At 38.5% G+C, this 23,548-nt stretch overlaps 1 protein-coding gene across 10 annotated transcripts in view; it reads right to left on the minus strand.

The window, feature by feature from the left end:
- Window positions 1–23,548, minus strand: part of UHMK1 (U2AF homology motif kinase 1) — an 88,655-nt gene that overhangs the window by 49,115 nt on the left and 15,992 nt on the right. Inside the window, exons 8-9 of one of the 10 annotated variants that reach the window (XR_012125132.1) lie at window positions 7,086–7,150; window positions 4,446–5,840 (exon numbers count right to left, since the gene is read on the minus strand). The exons of 6 other annotated variants lie outside the window; for them this stretch is intronic. Coding sequence is in view for 3 of the 4 variants with exons in the window: in XM_037023790.2 (XP_036879685.1) it covers window positions 22,825–22,971 (147 nt within the window). In the remaining variant the exon portion in view is untranslated. Of the gene's footprint in view, window positions 1–4,445; window positions 5,841–6,568; window positions 7,151–15,910; window positions 22,972–23,548 lie in introns of those variants that run through there. 3 more of the 10 variants (XM_073221789.1, XM_073221790.1, XM_037023790.2) reach the window with 3 other exon arrangements.

Below are 23,548 nucleotides of genomic sequence, written 5' to 3' on the forward strand. Positions count from 1 at the left end.
CTCATTTCTTATTTTCTTCTTTGTGATGAAAGAAAACTTAAAAGCAGAAAATTCAAAGACCAGAAACTTTCGGTGTTTTTCAAAGTTTTTCCTCATTTTTTGATATACAAGTATTAGAAACATTAAAATTTGGAATGTACAAAAGAGAGGAGGAGGAAAGGAAGGGATGGTGGGAGGGGAGGGGAGAGAAAGAGAAAGAAAAGAAGGAAGAAGAAGAAGAAAGGAAGAGAGGGAAGGAGGGAGGTAGGAAGGAAAAATAAAGAAAAAGTACAGAGAAAAGGAATAGAAAATCACAAGGGCCCGTCACATAAAACAGCTCCTATTAACAATACGTTTTCTACGTACTTTTTAAACCACCACCACCACCACCTTTCCCGGGGGAGTGGGAGGGGCAGTGCCTTCTCAGAAATCCTGACTTCTTGCAGCATCAGCACCCTTGCCCTAGCTGAGCTCACTTCCCACTCAAAAGTTTTAGAGAAGACATCCTGGGGTTTGCTCTGAATCGATGACCTTTCTGGCATTTCACTGAAATAACTGCTGACTAGGTTTTTCTTGGGCATAAAGCGGTTTTTAAAAGATATCCTGATTCTTCTTTTGATAGGAAAAACAGTAAATTTAGTTATACTCTATTCTAAGCAGTTATAATGAATGAGTGACAAAATATAAACAGGCCACCCAAGAACAGAATGAATCCCTTTGAACAGAAATGAACATACGAACTCTTCTGCTCACCAGAATCTCTCACTAAATTATATGATAGAATTCTACTGATACCTGTTTTATCCTTTTTAAACATCAATGTGTCCATTTATTCATCACTGAATATACTATCCCATTAATATTAGGCTTTATTAGTTCCCATTTTAACTTTTTTTCTTTAAGTTGTGATAATTTGTATACAGATCATTATTTCTGTTTAAATATATACAGATCATTATTTCTGTTTAAATAACTGTTTAAACATTATTTATTATTAGCCATAGAAGATGCATCTTTAGGCCACACTTGGTACACAGAACTAGTAATTGGCTGTAAAGTAATTTAGAAATACGAAAATATAAATGGGACTTTCCAAACGGCAGTTGGTGACTCATTAAATAGCATCTGATTATAGCTGGTTTGGTTTTACGATGAGGAAAGCACACATTAAATTGACAAACAATGTAAAATATTTCCAATTATGTGCTTGAAAGTTTTCTGACCACAAAAATTAAGAACATTTTCCAGTAGTCATTGTGATCATTATTTTCATCATTCAATTCTCTTTACAGTTGATTCAACGAAAGTCTCTATAATTATGCACAGCAAAATACATTTGGGATAAATTAAGTCCAAAATCTGCTTAAACTAATATATGCAAAGCCTTTAGCTATTTGTAACTATTGATAAATTTTCAACAACAAATACATTTCTATTATTTCTTAGGTGCCCACTGAAACAGAAGGCCTAATATTAACTTTTTAAAATGTTAAATGATTCTATGCTGCCATAACTTTCCTCAGAAAGCAACACTATCAACAAAAGAAATAAAATCACATCCAGTTAATTACGGTTAGGAAGCACGGACATCTCCAAATCGTTGAGCTTGTCAACCTTAAAAATTAAACAAAGAGTACCAAGCAGCCAATGAGTTTATTCAGGAACAGAAGAGGAATTGCAATTCAGGACATGCAAACTATGGCAGAACCATTGGCAGGACTGGAGAACACAGAGCATCCTTTCACAGAGGAGTAAGAGAAACACGGATGGGGTTGCTTTAAACAAAAGCTCACTGGAGGAAAATGAGAGTTCAAAGTGGTAATGGCTTCTCATTGGCTGCAGGCGAAGGCAGATTGCGGTTGCCAGGCTTAGAGGAAATCTTCCTACTTCCTGCTGGTCTATGTAAGCTTCCAGGAGTGGAAATGTGGAAAGAGTTCTCCCTTCATGGCTTGCTGACTCCATTTTAAATGAGATTTCCTTTATTCTTTTTCACAAGCTCACCTCAAAGCAACTGAAATTCAGCACTGAATGATGTTGAATTTTATGTACATTTTTCCTTATATTCTCATTTCATCTTCAAAATAATCTATTACAAGATTAATTTCAATATTACCTTTATTTTACAGCTCAATAAACTGAGGTTTAGAAACATTAGTGGCTTCTGTGAGGTCTCATACAAGTGGCAGACTTTGAATTTGAACACACAGTTGACTAAAAATTTCATGTTAAAATCACATTTAATGAATCTGAATCGCCAACCATTTCATTTCCAAGATAGTACTCTCCTAAGCACCCATGTAGATAAATACTGCATGGTAATATCTCAAAAAGATAATGGTGGCTAATTAAATATCTGTATTGCCTCATGAATAAGCCTTCACACAAAGTTAGTAACATATTTTACCTTGCAAAACCAATCCTGTTTCTTCAAAGCTCACATGTTTAGTTTCACAAACCTTTTTTCCCCTATATTCGAGTGATTTGGCCTCAGATGTTAGCATTAAGGACGGGCATAAACAAATGCATTTCTGACTTCTGCAATGTTTCTACAAGTGTTTAAAACAAAGAGAGTTAATTTATGAGATAAACATGAATGTTTTTATCAATACTTAAGATACAGTACACAAATCATAGCAACTTTTAGAACTTACCCATATCCTCATATCATTTAGTGTCAGTTACTCATATTAAACATGCATTTTTGGAGGACAGAATCTTAACCTGAAAGGAGCTTTACAAGCCATCACGTCCTACCTCTCAACGATGAGGTGAATCATTTCTTCAACATCTCTGACAGACAGGAAGCTTATGAAATCATGAATTAACTATTGCCAGGTAGTTATAAATGTTATATTTCTTTCTTGCATGATAAATGTATTAACTTTATATGGCTGCTATAACAAATTACCACAAACTTATTGGCTTAAAGAACAAAAATTTATTATATCACAGTTTCTGTAGGTCAGAAATTCAGGTGGATTCAACTCAGTCCAATACTCAGGGTTTTAAAAGGCTGAAATTGAGGCGGCTTTACAGAAGAATCTGCTTCCAAAATCATTCAGGTCATTGCCCATATTCAGTTCCTTGTGGTTGTAAGACAGAGGTACCTATTTCCTTGCTGTTGTCAGCCCAGGGCAGTCTTTGCTCCTAGAGGCTGCTGGCATGTCTTCCCAGGCTTTCCATTTGGGCCCCTTCCAACAGTGTAAGTTAGTTAGTGTTCTCACTGCCCTGAAAGTCCTCTGTGTTCTGCCTATTAATCTCTCCCCATCCCCTAATGCTTGGCAACCACTGGTCTTTTTACTGTCTTCAAGTTCTGCCTTTTCCAGAATGTCATGTAGTTGGACTTTTCAAATTGGCTTCTTTCCCTTAGTACTATGCATTTAAGTTCTTCCGTGTCTTCTCACAACTTGATCACTATTTTACTGCTGAATAATATTCCATTAATTGGATGTACCAGTTTATCTATTTGCCTACTGAAGGACATTGTGATTGCTTCCAAGTTTTGGCAAGTATGAATAAAGCTGCTATAAACATCTATATGCAGGGTTTTTGTGTGGAGAGGTTTTGAACTCCTTTGCCTAAATACCAAGGAATGCAATTGCTGGATCTTATGGTAAGAGTATACCTCATTTTGTAAGAAACCAATAAGCTGTTTTCCAAAGCAGCTGTACCATTTTGAATTCCCACCAGCAATAAGAGTTCTTTTTGCTCTATACCCTCACCAGCATTTGGTGTTGCCAGTGTTCCAGATTTTGACAATTCTAATCAGTGTGTAGTGATATCTATTATTGTTTTAATTTGCATTTCACTGATGACATACGATGTGGAACTTCTAATGTGCTTATTTGCCATCTGTGTATCCTCTTTGGTGATGTTAAGGTCTTTGGCCCATTTTTAAACTGAGCTGGTATGTCATTTTTTATCTTTCTATTTTCAATCTATTTGTGGTTTTGATTCCAAAGTTTCTCTCTTATTAACAGCACATAGTTGTACCTCGACCTCTATCCAGTCTGTTGATCTCTGTCATCTTCTTGAGTGTTAAGCCCATATACATTTAATGTAGGTGTTAATGTGATTGGATTTACTCCACCATTTTTATTTATTTTATGTCTCATGTCTTTTATGGTCTTCTGTTCCTTTCTTTTTCTTAAACAGAAGTTAATAGTGTAGCATTTTAATTCCTCTGTTGACTTTTTAACTATAAATTATTAGTGTTATTCTTTTGTGATCACTTTAGGAAACACAATAGGTTTTGTAAATTATCACAATCTCCTTCTATGGCTAATATGACAATTCTGGTACAGTACAGCAATTTTGCTTCAATATAGCTTTATTTTCTCATATTTTCATTGTATCTCATATTCTCTTTCTCATAAATATTACGTATTTACATGTTATGAACTCAACAGGAAAATGTTAAAATGATTCCCTTATGCAATCTTAGATTAAGATTAAAGAAACTAAAAGAAGAAAAAGTACATTTATTCAGTCCTATATTTATACACATATTTATCATTTCTGGTACTCCTCATTTTTTCCTGTGGATTCGAATTGCCATCTGGTGTCACCTCCTTTCAGCCTTAAGAACTTCCGTTAGTGTTTCCTGAAGGCAGGCCTGTTAGCACTGATTTCTCTAAGATTCTTTTTTCACTGGGAATATTTTTAACTTGCCTTCATTTTTTGAAGCATAGTTTTCCAGAATATGAAGTTCACCCATTTATTTCTGACCAAATTTGCTGTTTTCACTGACAATGTCATTGGATGTGGGTTTCTCACTTTTCGCCCCAATCAGGCCAGCCCCCTCCAGGTGAACTGCTGTATTTCACAGTCAGCCCCGTCTGGGTAGCACTACCAAGCCAGTGGGGTTGGGGAGAGAAGCAAGACCACCACAGACTCCCACTGCCTGTACAGAAGTTCAGCAGTAACTCAGGAATAAATACTTCTTAACTGGTTGTTTTCTTTGGTCTTTATCAGAGCCCTGAAATGAAAGTTCTTGAAATTTTTGTCTAGTTTTATAGTTTTTCTGGGAGACTGCCAAAAGTTCTATTCTCTGATTATATAGATTAGATATTCTCAGAAGTTTTAACTCTTAAGAATAGCCATTGACTTAAGAAGCTTTTATATTTTGGCTGCTCAGGACACTAGAGGTGATTTTCCAATCCTATCACAGATGCTTATTGCTCTAAAGTGTCTCATTTTAACTTTATTTTTTCCTTTTGGAAGTATAGCCAATTCATTTTTATCAGAGATAGTGGAGGACTTGAGAATTTACTAAGCATATACTAGGTTACTGGCAAGATATACTCTCACATGCATTATGTCACTTTAAAATAGTAACACTGCAATATATACTTATTTTTGAAAATTTCAAAAGTAAAGAAACATACTTAATGTCATAGCCTATTTTCTCTGCCCTTCCCCTCTCAACCTGTGTGTGTGTGTGTGTGTGTGTGTGTGTGTGTGTGTGTGTGTTTTGATATTAGTGGTAGAAGGTGACAAGTAAATCTCCTACTGGTCTTCTTTCAAGGTCATAGCCCTCTTTCAAAGTTCTATAGTTAATAAAAATCTTTGTTCTTATATCAACTGCTGCGGGTAGAAGAGAAAGCCATAGTATACGTCTTTGAACTTCAGCACTGCCTACGACACTGTGGTTATACAAAGCAGAGATCCTGTTCTTTAAGGAGGAAACCAGATGTTTAGTTCCAAAAAAATTATATTGCTCTTCATATGCAGAATTTTTTTGTCCCTGTGAGTGCATATTTTATCCTCTCAGAAATTTTTTAAATATACACATGGATTGAGACTTCTTTGCTCTTAAAAATAATTGTTGACAGTAGGGTAGACTGCCATCAGGAGAAAACCTGGACCAAAGAAAAAAAGAATTTTAATTCGAACTGGTGCTTCTCCATCTTTATAGGAAACAAAAAGTAATTTACAGCCAGGATCAGAAAAAAGCAAGTACTGCAGTAACCACGGGGTATTGTCGGAAAGGCAGAGCCAGATCAACAGCAATTTTAAACTTTTTTTTTTTAACTTTCAGATATAATGTTCACAGGGGAAGAAATGCTGCTCTTGGTTAGTCTGAATTGTGCCCATTCTTTAAGCGACATCAGAGGAAATCATTGGCTTCTCTCACTGACGGGAAAGGGAATTGGAACTGAACGTCCCCATCACCCACACTCCAGGACAAATGGTTCCTCTTCCCCCAGGAGCTGACACAGACCCACAGAAAAGTCATCTTTAGCATCTAGTCAAAGCCTGAGGCATTGCCCTTAAATGCTGGGAAAGACTGAGAAGAAAAAGTTCTTTCTCCACCAGGTGGGACTGGAATTTCCCAAGAGAAGAGTAGCCTCAGGGCCGCTCAGTTGAGGGACTTCCAGAAAACCGAGGGAAGAGGGCAGTGCAGATGAGGAGACCGACAGACTGGTCAGGGTGGACTCCGGCGAGGACCCATGCGAGGGCCTGCCCGATTCAGTCCCAAGGGAGGTGAGCAGTCTAAGAGGCACGTGAGTACCGCACCACAAACGGACCAAACTGTACTGAGGCTGTTTAACACCCTGACATCAACATATATTTATTACCCAAATAAAAATCACCCCAATTTCATGTCTTTGGGTTTCCCAAAGCAGAAAACCGGTGACCACTTGACGCTCTCTACCAAAGAAACACAATCTTGAATACACAAGCTTGGCTTCTTATTGCCACAAGCGAATCTGACTCTCTCTGCAGAGCCCAAAGGCCCATTAAACTGCTTCCCCAAAGAAAAGATGAATTCTGTCTAGAGCTATAAAACGCAATTTATAAATCTGTTTACATCTTTCAATCTCTTTTTAAATGACTCTCTCTAAATGGCTGGGATTCCCCAGGTTCCTGGTTCAGAGCTTCTATCTAGGATCTTAATTATCGCATCTAGAATATATTTTTTAACGTTTGGTAGCCATTTATTATAAACAATGTCTTTGGAGAGTTCCATTACCCAGCAGGCTCATGCTAGACTTGTCCTGTGGCTGCTAATTCAGTGTGGTTAGGCAGACTGCCCTCACCCATAGCTGGGCTTTGAGCATCTGCTGGGCTGTTCCAACAGAGATCACAGTTATTGTACTCACCCTTGATGAAGAGCTTCAGTTTTCCATAAAGAGCCTGTGGTTTCAAGTTGCTAGGGAACTCAGGGCTAAACATGGAGTGGTGCAAGAATAATGAAAGGCCTGTGAACTCAACTGGAAGGTTGAGACACGTCATAGCTGGATCCAATTCATATCCTCTGAGGTCATCATTACTAGCCTCTGTGGGTGTTGTTTTCCCTTAAAAACTAGAAAATTAACTTCCCAGCTCATGTTTCTGGAACTCAAAAAAATACCATGAGCAATGAATTGTGAATTTCACCCAAGATATATCATCAATCTACAAAGAGCATACATATGAGGCGCACATATATGAAATTATTCAACTGTGTTGAAGCCAACTGTAAGGCCAAGCATAATTCAAGAGAGACTTAGGGCTTGAAATTACGGCTATACTGGGGATACACTGAATGAGGCCACAAAGCCTCACTCTTGACATACTTAACAAACACTTTAAGGAACGATTGGCCCACATACGTCCATAGCTGTAGTAATAGGAACATACCTGTATTAACAGGAAAATATTGTTTGTGAATTAATCACCAGCCAACTTTCATCCTGAAGTAACAATCCTCCTGTACCTACTCACACAGCTACAGGCTATAAGCAAAATGAAGGGCTCCTATCTTTGGAAGGAAAATATGTCATTAAAAATCCCAAACAAAAAGCTCTCCCAAGCTTCATTGAGACCTGACAGTGAAATTGTATTATTGAGGTCAGCTTTAATATATAGTAATTTTTACAGGCAATGCACATTTGATGGTTGCAGTAGTTATTTTTGCCCACAACATCAAGGAGTGAATATTTATGTTTCATCATTTCTTGAAAGGCTTAAGAACTTAGTGAAAGAGTGCTAACAGTGACCACAGGTAGAAAGAAACCAAGAGCCTTCAAAACTGCGTTTCTGGATCTATTAGTTGACACATTTTCCACAGTTGCAAGTAGCAACTTTTCCCAAATGTACACTTGTTAGTAATAAAGGCATGGATTTGCCAAAATATCCTGCTATTTGGGATGCTCCTAACATCAAACAGGGTGAGGCCGAGCCATGTACTAAACCGACATGGTCAGAAAGAGAGAGAGAACACTGGAAGGAAAAGCTTTAAAAAGTTCATCTTGCAGCCTGACGTGATTAGAGTAATTAGGATGATGATCGGCAGCAGCACGTGACGATGTAAAAACAATTAGTGTATCTGTTACCTGAAATACATGAAGACACCAAGGCGTGTAGAGCTTAAGCAGCTTACAAAAGTCATACGATTAAGGTGTGATGAAGTCTCTCCAGCTCCAACATGGCCACGGAGTCATACAATCCCTTTATCACTCAAACATACCTCCCTATCTTCATCGCCGAGTCACCTTCTTTGCCTGGTCCCCAAATCTCTAATTCTGTCTGTCTCTGTCTCTCTCTCTCTTACGCACACACACATATTTGGTATCTGATCATCTCTCTTGTCTTTGACCCAAGTAACTTGGCCTTTGTAAGCCAGCAGATAGCTCTGTTGCTCTATCCAAAAAGAAGATATTAGGAAAAATAGAGCATTAAAAAGAACAGGCATTAAGAAGGAAAAGAACTTTCTGTTCCTGAGCCCTTGCCATCTATGTCCACTTGTGATGCCAACTGATGTTGTAACATCACCCGCCCCAGACAGATCTTCTCTATTACCTAAGGATTACCCAATTAGTTGAATTCCCTGCCCTTTCTTTTTAACAGAAAAAAGAAAATGATTGTGTCACATGCATGAACAGAAACATGAGTAAGTGGAGGGAAGCTGTTCTGAGTGGCAGAAGTCCAATTTGCTGAAACCACAAAAGTGACCCTCAAAACGCCACTTTGAAGCAGCCTCGGTCAGGGACTGGAGCCCCATGCCACCCCTCCTCAGAGCGCCAGGCGCAAGTCCTCTTTCTTGGCTGTGACCTGCAAGTCAGAAGCTGAGGTCCAGTGGATCTGGGTGAGCACTTCGCCCCCATTCCCGATGTTCCAAGTGGAAGGAGCTCCTTTAGAGTCTAGCTATTGCTATCATTCTATCCTTATTCATTTCCAGAGGAAAAGAAGTGAACTGACTGGCAAATTTGGGAATATGCAAAACTCTTACTTGCTTCTGCAGAAAGCGTGGGCTTTCTGCAAATGTCAGCCACTCTGTAAGCTTGGCAGCAAATGCTCTGCCCTTGAAGGGGGGTTGTCACCAGGGCTGAGTCTGTCTAATGCTAAGGAGCAGCATTAGGAAGCTGCTGTAGCCACGCACCTAAATTGCATCTTCCAGTTGCACGATCAGTAGACAGCAGCCATTTCATCTCCCTTTGCCTATTTTACCCAAGTTCAGGGAGAATGGTACCTTTTTTTGGTTGTGTTTTTTGTTTTTAGCTCCCTCATTTCCTGGCATAAATAATGTAGCATTCCTAGTATATGATGTCCTTTTAGTTATAAAGTATATAAAATTCAGTCACTGTTCTTAAAGCTCTCATATACAATGGGGAGAAAGAAACCTTATTTAGCGTGAAGAAATTCTAATGGAGGTGGAGCACAAGATTCTTTGAGGCTTCCAGGAAGGAGCAGTTGATTCAGCCCAGGGACCATAGATTTACAAAGATGGTGGCACACGAGCTGATTCTTCAAGGATGAGAACTGTTGACTAAGCAATGATGCACAGAAATGGAGGAAGCGCTCTGGGTAGATTGCGGAGCCCTGAGCCCAACTTCCAGTGCAGAGCTGGGGAGGAGAGGGCAGGGCGTCTGGAGAAGAGTTTGGGAAACATTGGAAACCACTGGAGTGCCTCGTAAAAACACACATGACCAGGCTCTACCACAAGTTTACCAATCTAGAAGGAGGAGTAACCTAGGAATATATATTTTTAATTGGCACCTCAGGTAAGTTTTTGATCAGGAAAGTTTGGGAAATACTGCCTAAACCTGAGGAATCATTAAAGAGCACCAAGAAGTGCAAGAATCTGATCAGAACAGAATTTTTAACTGCTGGCACAGCAGAACTTGAAGGCAGGGAGATGACTGTGATAGTTTAAGCAAGAGACTATGATGGTCCAAAATATGCCACTGACCATGGATATGAAACCCAAAGTCTAAATTTAAGAGGTATTTAAGGTGAAGGATGGGCAGGATGTAACTGACTGCTTGCTGACAGTGAGGGAGGAGAGCTGGATGGCTCCCGGGTTTCTGACATAGACCACTGGGTAGACGGGCCATTACCAGGAAAGAGAACAGTCAAGGGATTCTCGAAATATGTCCTCAGCTAATGAGCAGCTGTCCCTTCTGGAAGCACCGCCCCCTCTCCAAAGGAAGAGCCCACAAATTGTCTTTATACAATGTAGGTCAGTATCTGGTCGTATTTTATTGACCTAAAATGGGCACCTAAATATATTGGGTCAATTAAATAAGGGATTTCCAGATCCTATATAGAAAGCAGTTTTTATCTGTAGCTGGAATAGTAAGTCTGTGCGGCAGGCAGCTACATCCCACCCAAGGGTGGGTGAGCAGAGAGAAGACAGCAACCATGATAGTAGTAGTAGCCGGAGGGAGAGGAACGAGAGAGCCACTAATAAACTAGGCACACTCCAAAAGTAGCAGATACTAAGAAAAGAATCAGAGGACCTACCAGCAGCTTCCCAATTCCTGGTTCCTATCCCTCTAAGACCTGGCTGTCTTGCTACTCTCATATTCCATACTGTATCCTTACGATACATTCTTTTGTTTTTCAGTTTATTCACTTCAGCTAGCACTACTTTCTGTTACTTGCAACCCAGGGATAGAGACAGCAAGCATATTGAGTATATCAAGATTTTAGGTAGCCAAAGAACGTCCCCACAGAAACATGTAGAAGGCTGTTTTGATATATTAGTCTGGTGCACAAAAAAAAAGGGGGAATGGCTAGGATGAAGTAAGTATTTGCTTATGTTTGGCAAAAAGGCTGAAGCTGAATTAGAATAACTACAGTCCTCTAGACAGGTCGCGGGGGATGAGAATAGCTATGGTCATCTACATATATCATGAGGAAAGGAGATAAGAAATATAAGCTATCTTAGACACTAAATGACTGGAGCAAAGTTAAGACTTGTGATTTCTGAGGGAGTACAAATGACCTTTTGGTTGTTGTGGCTAAAAACAAATTTTCCTAACTCTTACAATTATTAAATCTGATTAAGGTCTATAAACATTAGAACTAATCTCATAATATTGTAAGTAATAAGTAGTGACAGACATTAATTAGAGAGAAACCTCCACATGCAAATTTGATAGAGCAGCATTTATTTTCGATGAGCAAGTATACTCATGCTGTCCTCCACTCCCTTTCAGGAAACTCTAACTGCGAGTGGACAGCTTTGGTGACCCTACATTCTACATCCAGGAAGGCAAAAATTCAGGATGTAATACAACTGCCTTTGCTAGAGAAACTGGGAATGATTTCTGAGTTTAGCTACAAATGAGGGTCAGAATACCTCACTGAGTCAAAAATCGTTACCACACCTCATAAATCAGGAGTGGCCCGGGTATTTTGTCTGGGATGACTTCCAAACATGTGTTAAGTATTATTTGTCATGGAACTTTATGTAATAAAAGTTTATTTTTTTTATTAGATAAACATCACTAGGACATTTGCCAACTATGATAGTTCTTTGGACCCTAATTGCTTCTTCCTTTTCCTCTTAAAGTCGCATGCTCCATTTAACTATTTTTTGAAAGTTTAGATCCTGAAACGCATGTTACCGTCAGCATGCCAGTCTTCTGCCCAAAAATCCATACTTAGTGTCATAGAAAAAAGACAGGAGGAAAACACACTGGTATTTCCAAATTTTCTCTAAGCATGGAATTGATAAGAAAAGGTGTAATCAGAAACAGAATTTGAAGAAATTTATTTTAGGTCGGTACCTTGTTAGCAATTAATACACATGAAATTTTCAAGGCATACTCCTGAAGATAGTCGGTTATTTTTGTGTGTGTGTGTGATATGTACTATTTTGTCAGATATATTCAGGTTCTTAGTAATTATAGTTCTGCTGTCCTCTGCAATCATAAGTGAGAGATGCAAAGGATAAAACATACACAGTCCAGTCAATACTGTTACACATTTTAAATGAAGTGTTGGCATTTATTAAGTTATAAGAAGTGGAACAGATGTAAATATACCACCTTTGCTACCTTCTCTCAAAAGGTTCTGCACATCAATAGCATCCCACAAATTTTCAAGAGTTTAAATACAGTGTCTTCTTTGGGTCCCAGGTAGGAGTAAAAAGGTTATAAAAGACAGTGAGACAACTGAGAGAAACTGAAAATGGGTTGTATATTGGGTCGTTTTGTGCCAATGCTAAATTCCAGGGGAGGTAATAATGGTACCATGCTGATAGAGGACAATGTCTTTATTCCTAGGAGAGTCATACTGAAGTACTTAAGGGTCAAGTGCCATGATATCTGCAACTTTCAGACTGTTCATTAAAAAGTAGTTATATTTATTTATGTATATAGGGGGGGAAAAGCAAGAGATAAAAGAAATGTACCAACATGTTAACAATAGGTGAATCTAGGTAAAGGGTATATCCTTTCAACTCTTCATTTAAATATAAATAGCCTTCTGTTCAAGACTTCCCCGAGGAAACTGGGGAGAATATGTTGTTATACCCACCCTACCTAACCATGGAATTGTTTCCACCCTACCCTGCTTCCCTAAACCTCTCTTAGTATCATACAGCATTCTAGTGTTTCAAGGATACAGGTTGGGAAATGCTGCACTTAGCGCTAATCGGCCCTTCTCTAATTTCAACTCGTTCACTTCCTGCTCAACTGAACTTTGGGTTTCATTCTTTAAAATGAGCCTTTACAAGCTTGCTCCCTTCTCTCAGGGACCATTTCATATAAACACGTTTTAAAATGGAGTTGCCTGTAACGGTTTGCCTTTTTAAAAGGCAAAGACAAAAACGTCTAATAGCATACGGGTCTCCTGCAAGGCTCCCCACTGTCAAAAGCACAAAACCGGCAGACCACAGGCTATTGCCATGAACGTGACCAGTTCTGATGGCTACCTCTGCAAATTGCTTGATTTCACCTAACAGACAGGTCTCTTTTGTGAGTGAGGTTGATCTTTAAAAGGTTACTGCAAAACCCTAACTTTATTTTCCTTCTATCACTGATCTCTCACTTAGATCTCTCGCTAGAGCCTCTTGCCAGATATTCACAACTCTGGGAGACATTTAACTGGAATTTAAATATGCAGGCTCCAATCACCTACTCAATTTCCTTTATACTTCTCTGTGCGTTTCTATTCCATATGTTGGTGAAGATGATGACGCATACATAAAGACATCACATATGATTTGTTAATATACATAATGTATACACTACATGGAAAACAGGCCTTTGAAAGTGGTTTAGTTCTGCGTTGCCAACTCCCTCATGTCCCGACCTATTTTATACATCAAGAATTTTTATTCAAAATTGCAGAAGAGTGGAGAGAACTACAAATTACAATAAAATGCGTTTTTAAATTGGGAATTTGCCTACCAAGTTTTCAACACACTTATGCTAAGAAGGGGCTCAAGGATTTGGGTTGTTCAGACACAGTTTTACACAGAAGGAAGTGAAAAACCCCAATTCCTTAACTTTAAGACCACATAGTCTTTCACAAAAATAATTTGCCATACCTTTAAAGTCCGAAGGAAGCCCACCTTTCCAAATTCCTTTGTAAGTTACTTGACTAATCGCCACTTTTCTTGTCAATAAGTTGCATTTTATCTGTTCTCCTTTGCTTCATAATTGAAGTAGAAACTACCAAATTGTCATTCTTTGAAATACTGAAGTCATCTACAACCAACTGGCTGCACATTCTACATTCATTTTCAACTGAACAGCACTTACTGAGCAATGACTGTAGTTTGGGCATGGCACTAGGTGCTCGGGACACAGCCCTGAACATGGAAATCCAGTCCTTAAGGGTGCCCCAGGGGAAGAAAAAAAACTGTACGTTTGACCATATAGAAAATACATACATAGGAAGCAAAGGGCTGGCACAGAAGCACTAATGTTTTTTGGGGGGAGGTGAGAGTTTGGGGGCAGAGTTTAGGGAAGATTAGAGCTAGGGGGTGACAACTGAGCTGTTTTAAAAGACAAACAGTATTTCATCACATAGGTGGAGTCAGACTGTGAAATGTCTTATGTGACAATCTACAGGGATTACTATTGTGAAGGAAATGGGCAGAAGAGAGAGGAAATGAAGTGAATATTTATTTTTTATTTTGGTATCATTAATGTAGTTACATGAGCAACATTACGGTTACTAGACTCTCCCCATCACCAAGTCCCCCACACACACCCCATTACAGTCACTGTCCATCAGCGTAGTAAGATGCTGTAGAATCACTGCTTGTTCTCTCTTATACTGCCTTCCCCGTGCCCCTCCCGGCGTATTTTAAAACAGGCAGTAGCATGATGGGCTTACTTAGGAATGAAAACTGTCAGCACTGTGAAGGAGAGAGTGGGGACACGAGACTAGAGACGGGGACCCCCTAAGAGGCCATGGTATGGGAGCCGGAGCAAGGACCCAGCCAAGTGGTACGAGAGGAAATGACAGAGGGAAGACAGACCTGAGGGGCATGGCTGGGTGACTGGAGGGCAATGGAGCAGAGTGGTGCCAAGACCAACCCTAGGAAGTAAGATGATCCATGTGCCCATCTTCCTGACCATAAATGCAGTGAATGCTGGACACCTTCTTCACAGGCTGGTGAGGACTAAGTGTGGGGGAAAGAAGGTAATGCACAAAAAGCATTCTGCAGTGCCTGGAACCAAATAAAAATAAATGCTCAATTCGTTACTATTCTTACTGCAACTATCATGGAAAAGGAGGGATTGAGAGTGACTGAGTCTGGTCTACTGCTTTCCAATCCTCCAGCCAAGGCCCTGTGCTTAGACCAATGCTTCTCAAGGTGCGGTCCCTGTACCATCAGCAGCAGCCGTACCTGAGAACTTGCTAGAAACACACAAGAACTACAATCAGAAACTCTCGGGGTGGGGTCCCCAATGTGTGATGTAACAAGCCCTCCCAGGTGATGCTGGTACATGCTCAAGAGTGGGAATCGCTGATTTAAACATTCATTTTCTCTTGTCTGACCTCTTGAAACAGTCTCTGAGGGTGTCCCCCAACATTATCTTTCTCTTAACTCATCACCCAGATCAGCTATAGGCTTCTTAAAACACACACCACTGGCGGACAGACCATATATAACTACCACCGTTAGTCTTACGAAATGTTTGGCAAGTTTATTTAACATTTAACCTCCTTGGGCCTCAGTCTCCACATGTGAAAGGGAACATCAAACTATATAAAACGGTACCACCATCTGGGAGATGCTCCATACTTGACTGCTGTTCATTATTACCATTGAACCTACTATCGCATTTGGTCCTGGTATAAAATACAACTACTGTCAGAAATTAAGTCACTTGTCTCTTGATTAAAGCTATCCAGCTTGATAAAAGAGCCAACATTAGAACACAAATCTCCCAATTATGGATTCTAGTTCTTTTCATTAGAGGCTGATACTGTAGGAACAAGAAGGAGGCTCTGTCTATAATATCAACAACATTCACTCCAAAATAAAAAGTTACATTTCAATAATGTCAGTTTGATGCACTGTTTCCAAAAGTGAAATATATACTTTTTAGAAATGGTGGTTGAAGCTACATGCAAGGTTTTCAATGGTAGCTTTCAGTAAAAATTAAATCGTAAAGAAAAGCATACTCACCTGCTATCTAACCTTGAATAACTAAAATAATTACTAAGTGCGTAACTGAAATAAAAAAGCAATTCCTTTATTTTTAATAAGCTTTATTTTATCACCCTTATCAAACACATATCAGAAAGCATATCAACAGTGCATTTTATGGTCAGTTTACAACAAAACTGAACAAGGCAATTGTGTTTACAGGAAGTTTCAGCGAGGAACTATACACAATACAGTCGACTGAAACGCAGTGTCCGTACTTTCTAGATATATAGGAAAGTGGAAAAGTAAGTTCTTTGCTATTCAGCAAGAAAAAACAAGTTTAAAGGACTTGAATAGAAATTCAAAATTAGGGATCTGAGAAAACAACTTTTTAGTACTGATAACACATCAACATGTATAGTCCCACTTAATTATTTAAAGAAAAAAATCTCACAAACAATAAGAAGACATCACCAAAACAGAGAACCACTGTGCCAAGAAATGCCAAGACCAATATGCTACTGGAACAGCTGGTAGAAATATTATAGACAGCTACTCACTATGTACTGTAATATTCTCGGAGTTCTGAGGTGAAGGTAAACCAACAGGAGAGAATACTCCTTGTAACTGGCTTTGGTTTAAGAGATCTTTCACATTTTTTCTAACCACACCTTCTAGTCAAAAACATAGCCATTACCTGTTACCGAGGGAAATAATAGATTTTGATATTCACAATCACTCCAGTGATACAGGAAACCATAAACTGCTAAATGTACGATCACAACTGGACTTCTAAGAGTGATCAAAAGATAAAGATGGAGCCCTTTCTGGTGGTGGTTGGGGTGGGGGCGAACCAAACCTTTCTACCCCAGTGTGACATTTTAAGAGGGTAAGAGAGGAATGTTAATTTATTAAAGATTTTTTCCAAACAGGAATTAAGAATGAAGGAAGAAATCCTGCTGGAAAAGATATGACAGCTTTACCCTCTGCAAAGTAAATATTCTACACAAGTGCAGCTCAGCTATTTTTTTTTTATTCTGATGAATAAGCGCTACTTACTCGCATAAGGTGCTGTAACTGTGCAGCCAGTGCACACTAATGCCACCCACTGCACCTGACGTGCAAAGGGAAATACAGAGATGGCTGAATCCCAGGTCCTTCCTGACCTTGATTTGCACGTATCTTGATGTATACCAAGTACACAAAAATCCCTGGAATTTAAATATTTATTTCAAAAATATTAGGCCATATTGAATACGGATATTTATTCTGGTTTTGTAAATTCTTATATTAATTTTCTGGGGAAACAGTAATTAGGAATGTGTAGGAAAGGCAATGTTTCTGTGCTACAAGTACCAGACCTAGATTTTTAAAAATAAATATCATTTTTAGATCATAAGCTACATGGAAAATTGCAAATACCAGTAGGAAGCCACTTTCTTCAATTCATATCTCTATTTTTTCTCTTCTTTACTCTTAAGTTTGGCAGACTCCTAGCAATCCATGCTAATAAAACAACACAGAGTGAGATAATTCAAATAACTTGAGATATTTTGAGTCCATATATGCATGACGACTTCAAACCCCATATATTTGCTTTTATGGTTCATTGTCCTGACATCATGAATGCTAGTAAGTGATAACCTAGAAGGGAGAGGCAATTCCAAAATAAGAGGGCAAAACAAGTGACCACAAATAATTCTCTTGCTGACAATCAAGAGTTTACCATGCTAACAATTAGCTCTGCTGTTTACATACGGGTTTTCAAGAAGAAACAAAGAAACTAACAATTCCAGTTTGGGCTTTTTTTTCCCTCTAGAATGTGACTTATTTTCATTATATAAAATAGTATAACAAAATAAGCTCTTTTCTGCAAAACAAGGATTAACGGTCATTTAAGGAAAATAAGATAAAATGCTTCTCTTTGCCTTTAAATTAAAATACTATGAACCTAGGTCATCAAACTTATATGGCTTTCAAAAAATCCATCAGTTTTCTTTAAGATACTGTGACAGCTACTCTTTCTAATGGGAAATAACAATCAGGCAATCATTTTGTAAGTTTCCCATGAATTCCAGCATTTATGGTGCCACAAACATAACTGCCATAATTATGACAACTGTCTGAAAAGCACAAATAAAGCAAATTTGAAACATTAACTCTAATAAGCAGTATAAGAACAACGAAAGTGCTGAGCTGTAGGAAAATTAATAAAACCTTCTTATCAGGAGAACAAAGCTTGCATAAACTATGTAGCTTATATCCTGAAGGTCACAGTAATTACCACCTATAAAATATAAAATTCCCTAAATGCTCTCTGGTTCTTTTATAGCCCCTTTCTCCTATAAAATTACAGAAAAAATAGATGAAATTGTTTACCTCTTCTTAAATATCCATGGTATTTGTCAACTGCATGTCACTGTGTGAATCTACTGCTTATCACACGGCTTAAAAAACAGTGAAAACACCGGGTGGGGTGGGGCTAAGAAAACAAAACCTGATACACCCTGCAGTATCAGGCAGAGAAGTAGCTAACCTAAAACGGAACAAAACAAGACCTTTAAAACTTTGGGTACTTCCAAAACTAAACATCCATGTTCCTCTGTAATTTAGAAAATGTAGCTGATCTAAATATACCAGAAGAGGCTCAGCTGGGCTCCATATTGTGGAGACTGAACCATTTTTATATTTATATTCATTGAGAAAGCTTTTAAGTAATACTAATTTGAAAAGACTGCCATGTCAAAGTTAAGGTGACTTTTGAGCACCTTAAGAAATGGAAATTATTTGACGCTAATTGTGACCAAAGGCTGGTCTGTACGTGACCACAACTGACAAGAAATAAACTGTATCAGAGAGCTAAAGTAATAAGATTTGAAGAGAGAACCATAAGTTAAAAAATGGAACTAGATTCAAGGAAGAATTAAGATTCTGCCAGATAAACTCTGGCTTTCCCATCACATGTAATATTGGGAAAAAAACAAATACAAATAGTTTTACACATTCAAAAAGAGGTAAACCAAGGAAATTTTGGACTTTTCACTACATGATTCAATCCAAAGGTTATTCCAAGGAAAAGGTAGACGTACAATAAATTATCATCATCTGGGAAGCTTTCACCCAACTGAGTTCTAGTATTTTCCGGAAAACACAAGGCACTTGCTTCAAGCTTTGACTGTCTACACATCCACCAAACTAAATGTCATGATGCAATTCCATCCGTACCCTGACCTGAATAAAGCCCCCTAACATGTACCCTTGCATAAACGGCTAGGGAAAACACTCAGTTACTGAGCATCTCCCCTCCCCCCTCACCCAGGAACCATGTTACTGTAATTACCATCAGTTACTATGGTACTGATTTTCATTAAATTATAAGAAATAAAATGTCATGCTGCCAAGTAACTGATAGTAGAAATTACATAACATAGGCCCAATAAGGTCAGAATATTAAGATCTCTAAGAAGAAAATAATGCCAAAATCTTAGTTACCTGCATATGATGGGTAAACTGAAATGAGCCATGAACCATCATCTAAGTGTTGGAACTCTGACTTTTACTCCAGAAACATAACTAATGCCATTATCAGAGTGAAAGCCCAGTATAATAAAATGAATACAAACCCATGCAAAGTTTCTCTTTAGCTTTCTCTACATGGCAGCACTGTTTCGGGCAGCATTCCCTATAATAAATTTGCTCAAAGGTGAAAATAAGTACAAGTAACATGAATCTAGAAGGCTAGTTAAATAAAAATTCAGGGACTTTTTTAACAGGGTTCATTTAACATAACTCAGCACTTTCTTTAGCAGCTGGAGTACCAAAAAGAAGGCAACACTTGTCTCAATAAAAACAAAGAAGGATGAGTAAAACTATATTTAGGATTTTGTTCTACAAGTGGCCATAGTTTTGGCTCAAAACACAACAGAGAGCGTTTCTCTAAAGAGTTACTATATTTTTGGGCATAAAACAAGGAAGATAACCAGTGGCAATCAATGCAATCTCTTATTCCAAGAGGATAATTTTTTAATTATTCCTTTAAAACGCAGCCAACAGTCACTTTAAGCCAGTGCTATCTTTTAACTGAGGTGTCCAACCCACTCATTCTCTTCCTCTAAATACAGCACTAAAGTTGTGAAAGTGACTAGGCTAGCCACCTCTCCAAATATGGTTCCTAAGAACCAAAGATTTCCTATAGGATAATGAATTTATGTCTTTTCTGGGCTGAAAATGTACCATGACAATCTCATGGAACAGTAAGAAGAAACTGGGAGGGCAAGAGGGAAGGAAGCACAGATATCAATTTAGGGCAAGAAAAACTACCTGAGATAAAATTTGCCCAAAAGGGTAGGGGTTAAGTGACACGAACCCTCACCTCTTTACCTCACCTCTCAAAAAGAAAACTTCTGGGTTTTTAGTAACTTCAAGGAATCAAAATCTCTGTATATATTTCATCCTAAAAGAATCATGAAAATTGTATCTTTTGATAATATTTGGTTCATGGTAAAGAAAGATAGTAAGGTTAAACTTCTTATAATATCAAAGGAAGGAGGGTGAATCTGCATATGTCATCTTTGGTGGTAACGGGCTAAGAGCTATAAAATAATTTTTATACACGGGGCATCTTCTTTCGATCCTGTCTCTTTAATATAAAATATTTAATTCAATACATAGTTACTCAGGCCCATCAATTAGCCCCTCAGCTCCCTTAAAATCTAGTTAGCATCTTTTGTAATAAAATTACAGTGTTAAACACTACATGTACGTATGACTTCACCAGCAGGCAGATGATCAAAGAATGCTGTGAGATTCGGCAGCGTCGAGTCAGCAGTGGACTGCAGCACTAAGCTTAGAAGCCTACTTGCAGTTTATTTCTAAGGATTCTTTTGCACGGGGCAGGGAGGGAATGAGAAAGTTCTATGTGCTAACCCAGCATACTTGTCCTTAAAAAGAATTCATTTGTGTTCTGTGTTCTTTAGTATGGATGGAAGAACCTGGTGTTTTTAATCACCATGGAAGACGCTACGTATAAATATTTATGTTTTAGGAAAGCCTAGGTCTCTACAATACTGGTTATAGTCTTTTGAATTTTTATTTGAAAACAAATCAGCTCATCAACAGCTGAAAGGGCCGAAATGAAATATACTAGTGCCCTTCTAAGGGCACATATTAGAAGCTTACTTACTATCTAATTTTCCCTTGGGGACCACACCACAAGACCTTTTGGCAATTCATAAATCAGCCCCCTTACGCCAACTTTGGCCTTATAATAAAGATTAAGGGAGAGTCCTGAATAATGTGGTAACTGTAAATAACTAAAATGTCAAATAGTAATTGTTTAAACAGAGTAAAATAATTCATCCTCTAAAATAAAAATTCTTAATTGGGTTCCCAAAAACCTGGCACACACAGAGAAAGACTATATGAGGAGGCTTCCAGCAGGGAAAGATATAAAAGGCATTTTTCTTAGGAAAAAAATAAATAAAAATTTCATTTAGGTAAGGAAACAAGAAAAATTTCATAACCTGTATACAACTTGTCTTTTTTTCTTCTGTATGATCAGCATTCTATAAAGGTTTCTTAAGTTTTAAACTTTAAGGACAATCTACCATAAAGGGGAAGGAACCCATAATTCTAACTCCTAAAGCCACGTAATCAAGCCTGTTTCCTCTGCTCAGGGACACATTAGATTGCTACGAATCTTCTAAGAATTCTTCCCAAGTTTTTCTTTTCTACTTGCACCTTACGACGGCCTCATCCTTCTTAAACTCCTTGCAGTCAAAAGCCAGATCACCTGGATGCTGTTCCTTAGCTTCTCCTCAGCTAAGGATGGAAGCAGAGAATGGGGGAGAGAAGGAAGAGGGGAGCAGGTGGGAATGAAAGAGAAGAAAAAAGAATCCTTGATTATCCACTCTCTCTCTGCCCGTTTTTTTCTTTTCTTTTCCCTTCACTGAACATCTAATTCTTTCTTTTTGACCCACTTCAATTTTCCATCATAGTACACAGCAATGTATCTTGAGAAATCTTACAATGATCATAGGAGATTCAGTACAAAAAGATGAGCTAATAAAGGGTCTAAACTAGATGAAGGATGGGGCACTTTACCTGTAAAGTACCCGTTCTTTGTTCCAATCACTTTAACAGAGTTCCCATGTAACCCAGTTTAGACTTATTGTTCTGAGCCTCTCAGGAATGAACTATTTTCTCATTTACATTCTATTAGACAGACCAACTCTCCAAAACTTATATCCTAAATCTTACAGATATGAAACAGGTAGGTAAGAGTATAGACTGTATCAGCTCACAAGATTCACACTATAAAGTACACTGACTCAAATTTTCTCTCATCTTTCACACCTGCACACGCATTCAAGCATACATACTAGACATAAAAATTGTGCAAGATCATCAGCTTTCTATTTTAAAAGCCTTACTTAAAAAAAAATGTAAATAGGCTCACTGCAGTTTTCTTAAAGGAATATTCAGTATTACAGTACTCCTTTAAAAAAATTCACAACTCAGTGTTAAGAACACAGTAGGTAATTGCTGCTTAACAATTAATTACTTAACATTACTGAGAGCATCCAGTGCCAGCCATGGATACCAGCAACAAGGAAGAACCAACCGACAACATGAAGGAGCAATCTGTAAATGACGTCACCAACTCTAACACATTTGTTATTACTCACTACATGGTATTACTCATCCTGGCTTCCTGATCACATGAAATAATTAGTATCTTTTTAGGTACATAGGGAAGAGCAGCGCTGGCCTGCACAAAAAAGGCTGCCCATGTGGACGCTCTGAACCCCTCAATACATAGCTGGGTGGGTTTGTCCTACTCAGTGCCAAACATCTGCAATGTGTCACTGCGTGAGCAATGGCTGCACATTAGTAGGATTAAATAAATGTACAAAGTATTCCCTAAAAATGATAAGGGAGATACTTCTGCATTCAGATGTAGAATACAATAACCCAGGAAATGGAAGAGGAGAAACAGGAAACAGTCCTTAGTTTACTGATTAAAGCAAAGTTTGATACAGATATCCCCTCTTATAGGCACTCAGCGGGTAGAATGTCGCCACAACAAACTTCCCATCAAACATCCTTCCAGTCAGCAATTTCTGAGCAGCTTTGGAATCACCAGCGTTTGCATACTCAACAAAGACCTGTAAAAGGACAGAGAAAACCAAGTAACTTCATGTCCATCAAGACTGTTTCAGAAGAGCCCTGCTCAACTCTATAGCGTACATGTGCGTACATGTATCAACTGGACACCTTGTTACAATGCAGACTGGGCTTCAGCAGGTATACAGCGGAGCCAACCCTCTGCATGGCTGAACAAACTGTCAGTGCTGCTGGCCGTGGGCCACATGTGTAATCAACAAGGTTTAGAACACTTCCTCAGGATTCAGTTCAATTCTGAATAACCCATCAAAGGCAAGCTGGGTGAACAACATACATCCCTTTGCCAAGTTCATACAGCAGTGCTCATTAGTACTAGACGCAGACAGGAGACAGGGCCGAACGGCCCAGAGAGCAACTGCACCTCAACAGTGCCTCACAGATAATCCTCACTTTCACCAGTGGAATGAGGCAAAAATACTGGACAAAGCTGCTGAAATGTATACTATTAAAAGATTATAGAATCTTCATGTAGAAGCCATGACTACATTAAGGAAGAATTTCAAAACTAGGTAATCTCCTTTTCCACAGCATCCTACCTGAGATAGGTGGAGGAAATAG

This window comes from Manis javanica, chromosome 14 (genome assembly GCF_040802235.1).
Source record: "Manis javanica isolate MJ-LG chromosome 14, MJ_LKY, whole genome shotgun sequence".
NCBI lineage: Eukaryota > Metazoa > Chordata > Mammalia > Pholidota > Manidae > Manis > Manis javanica.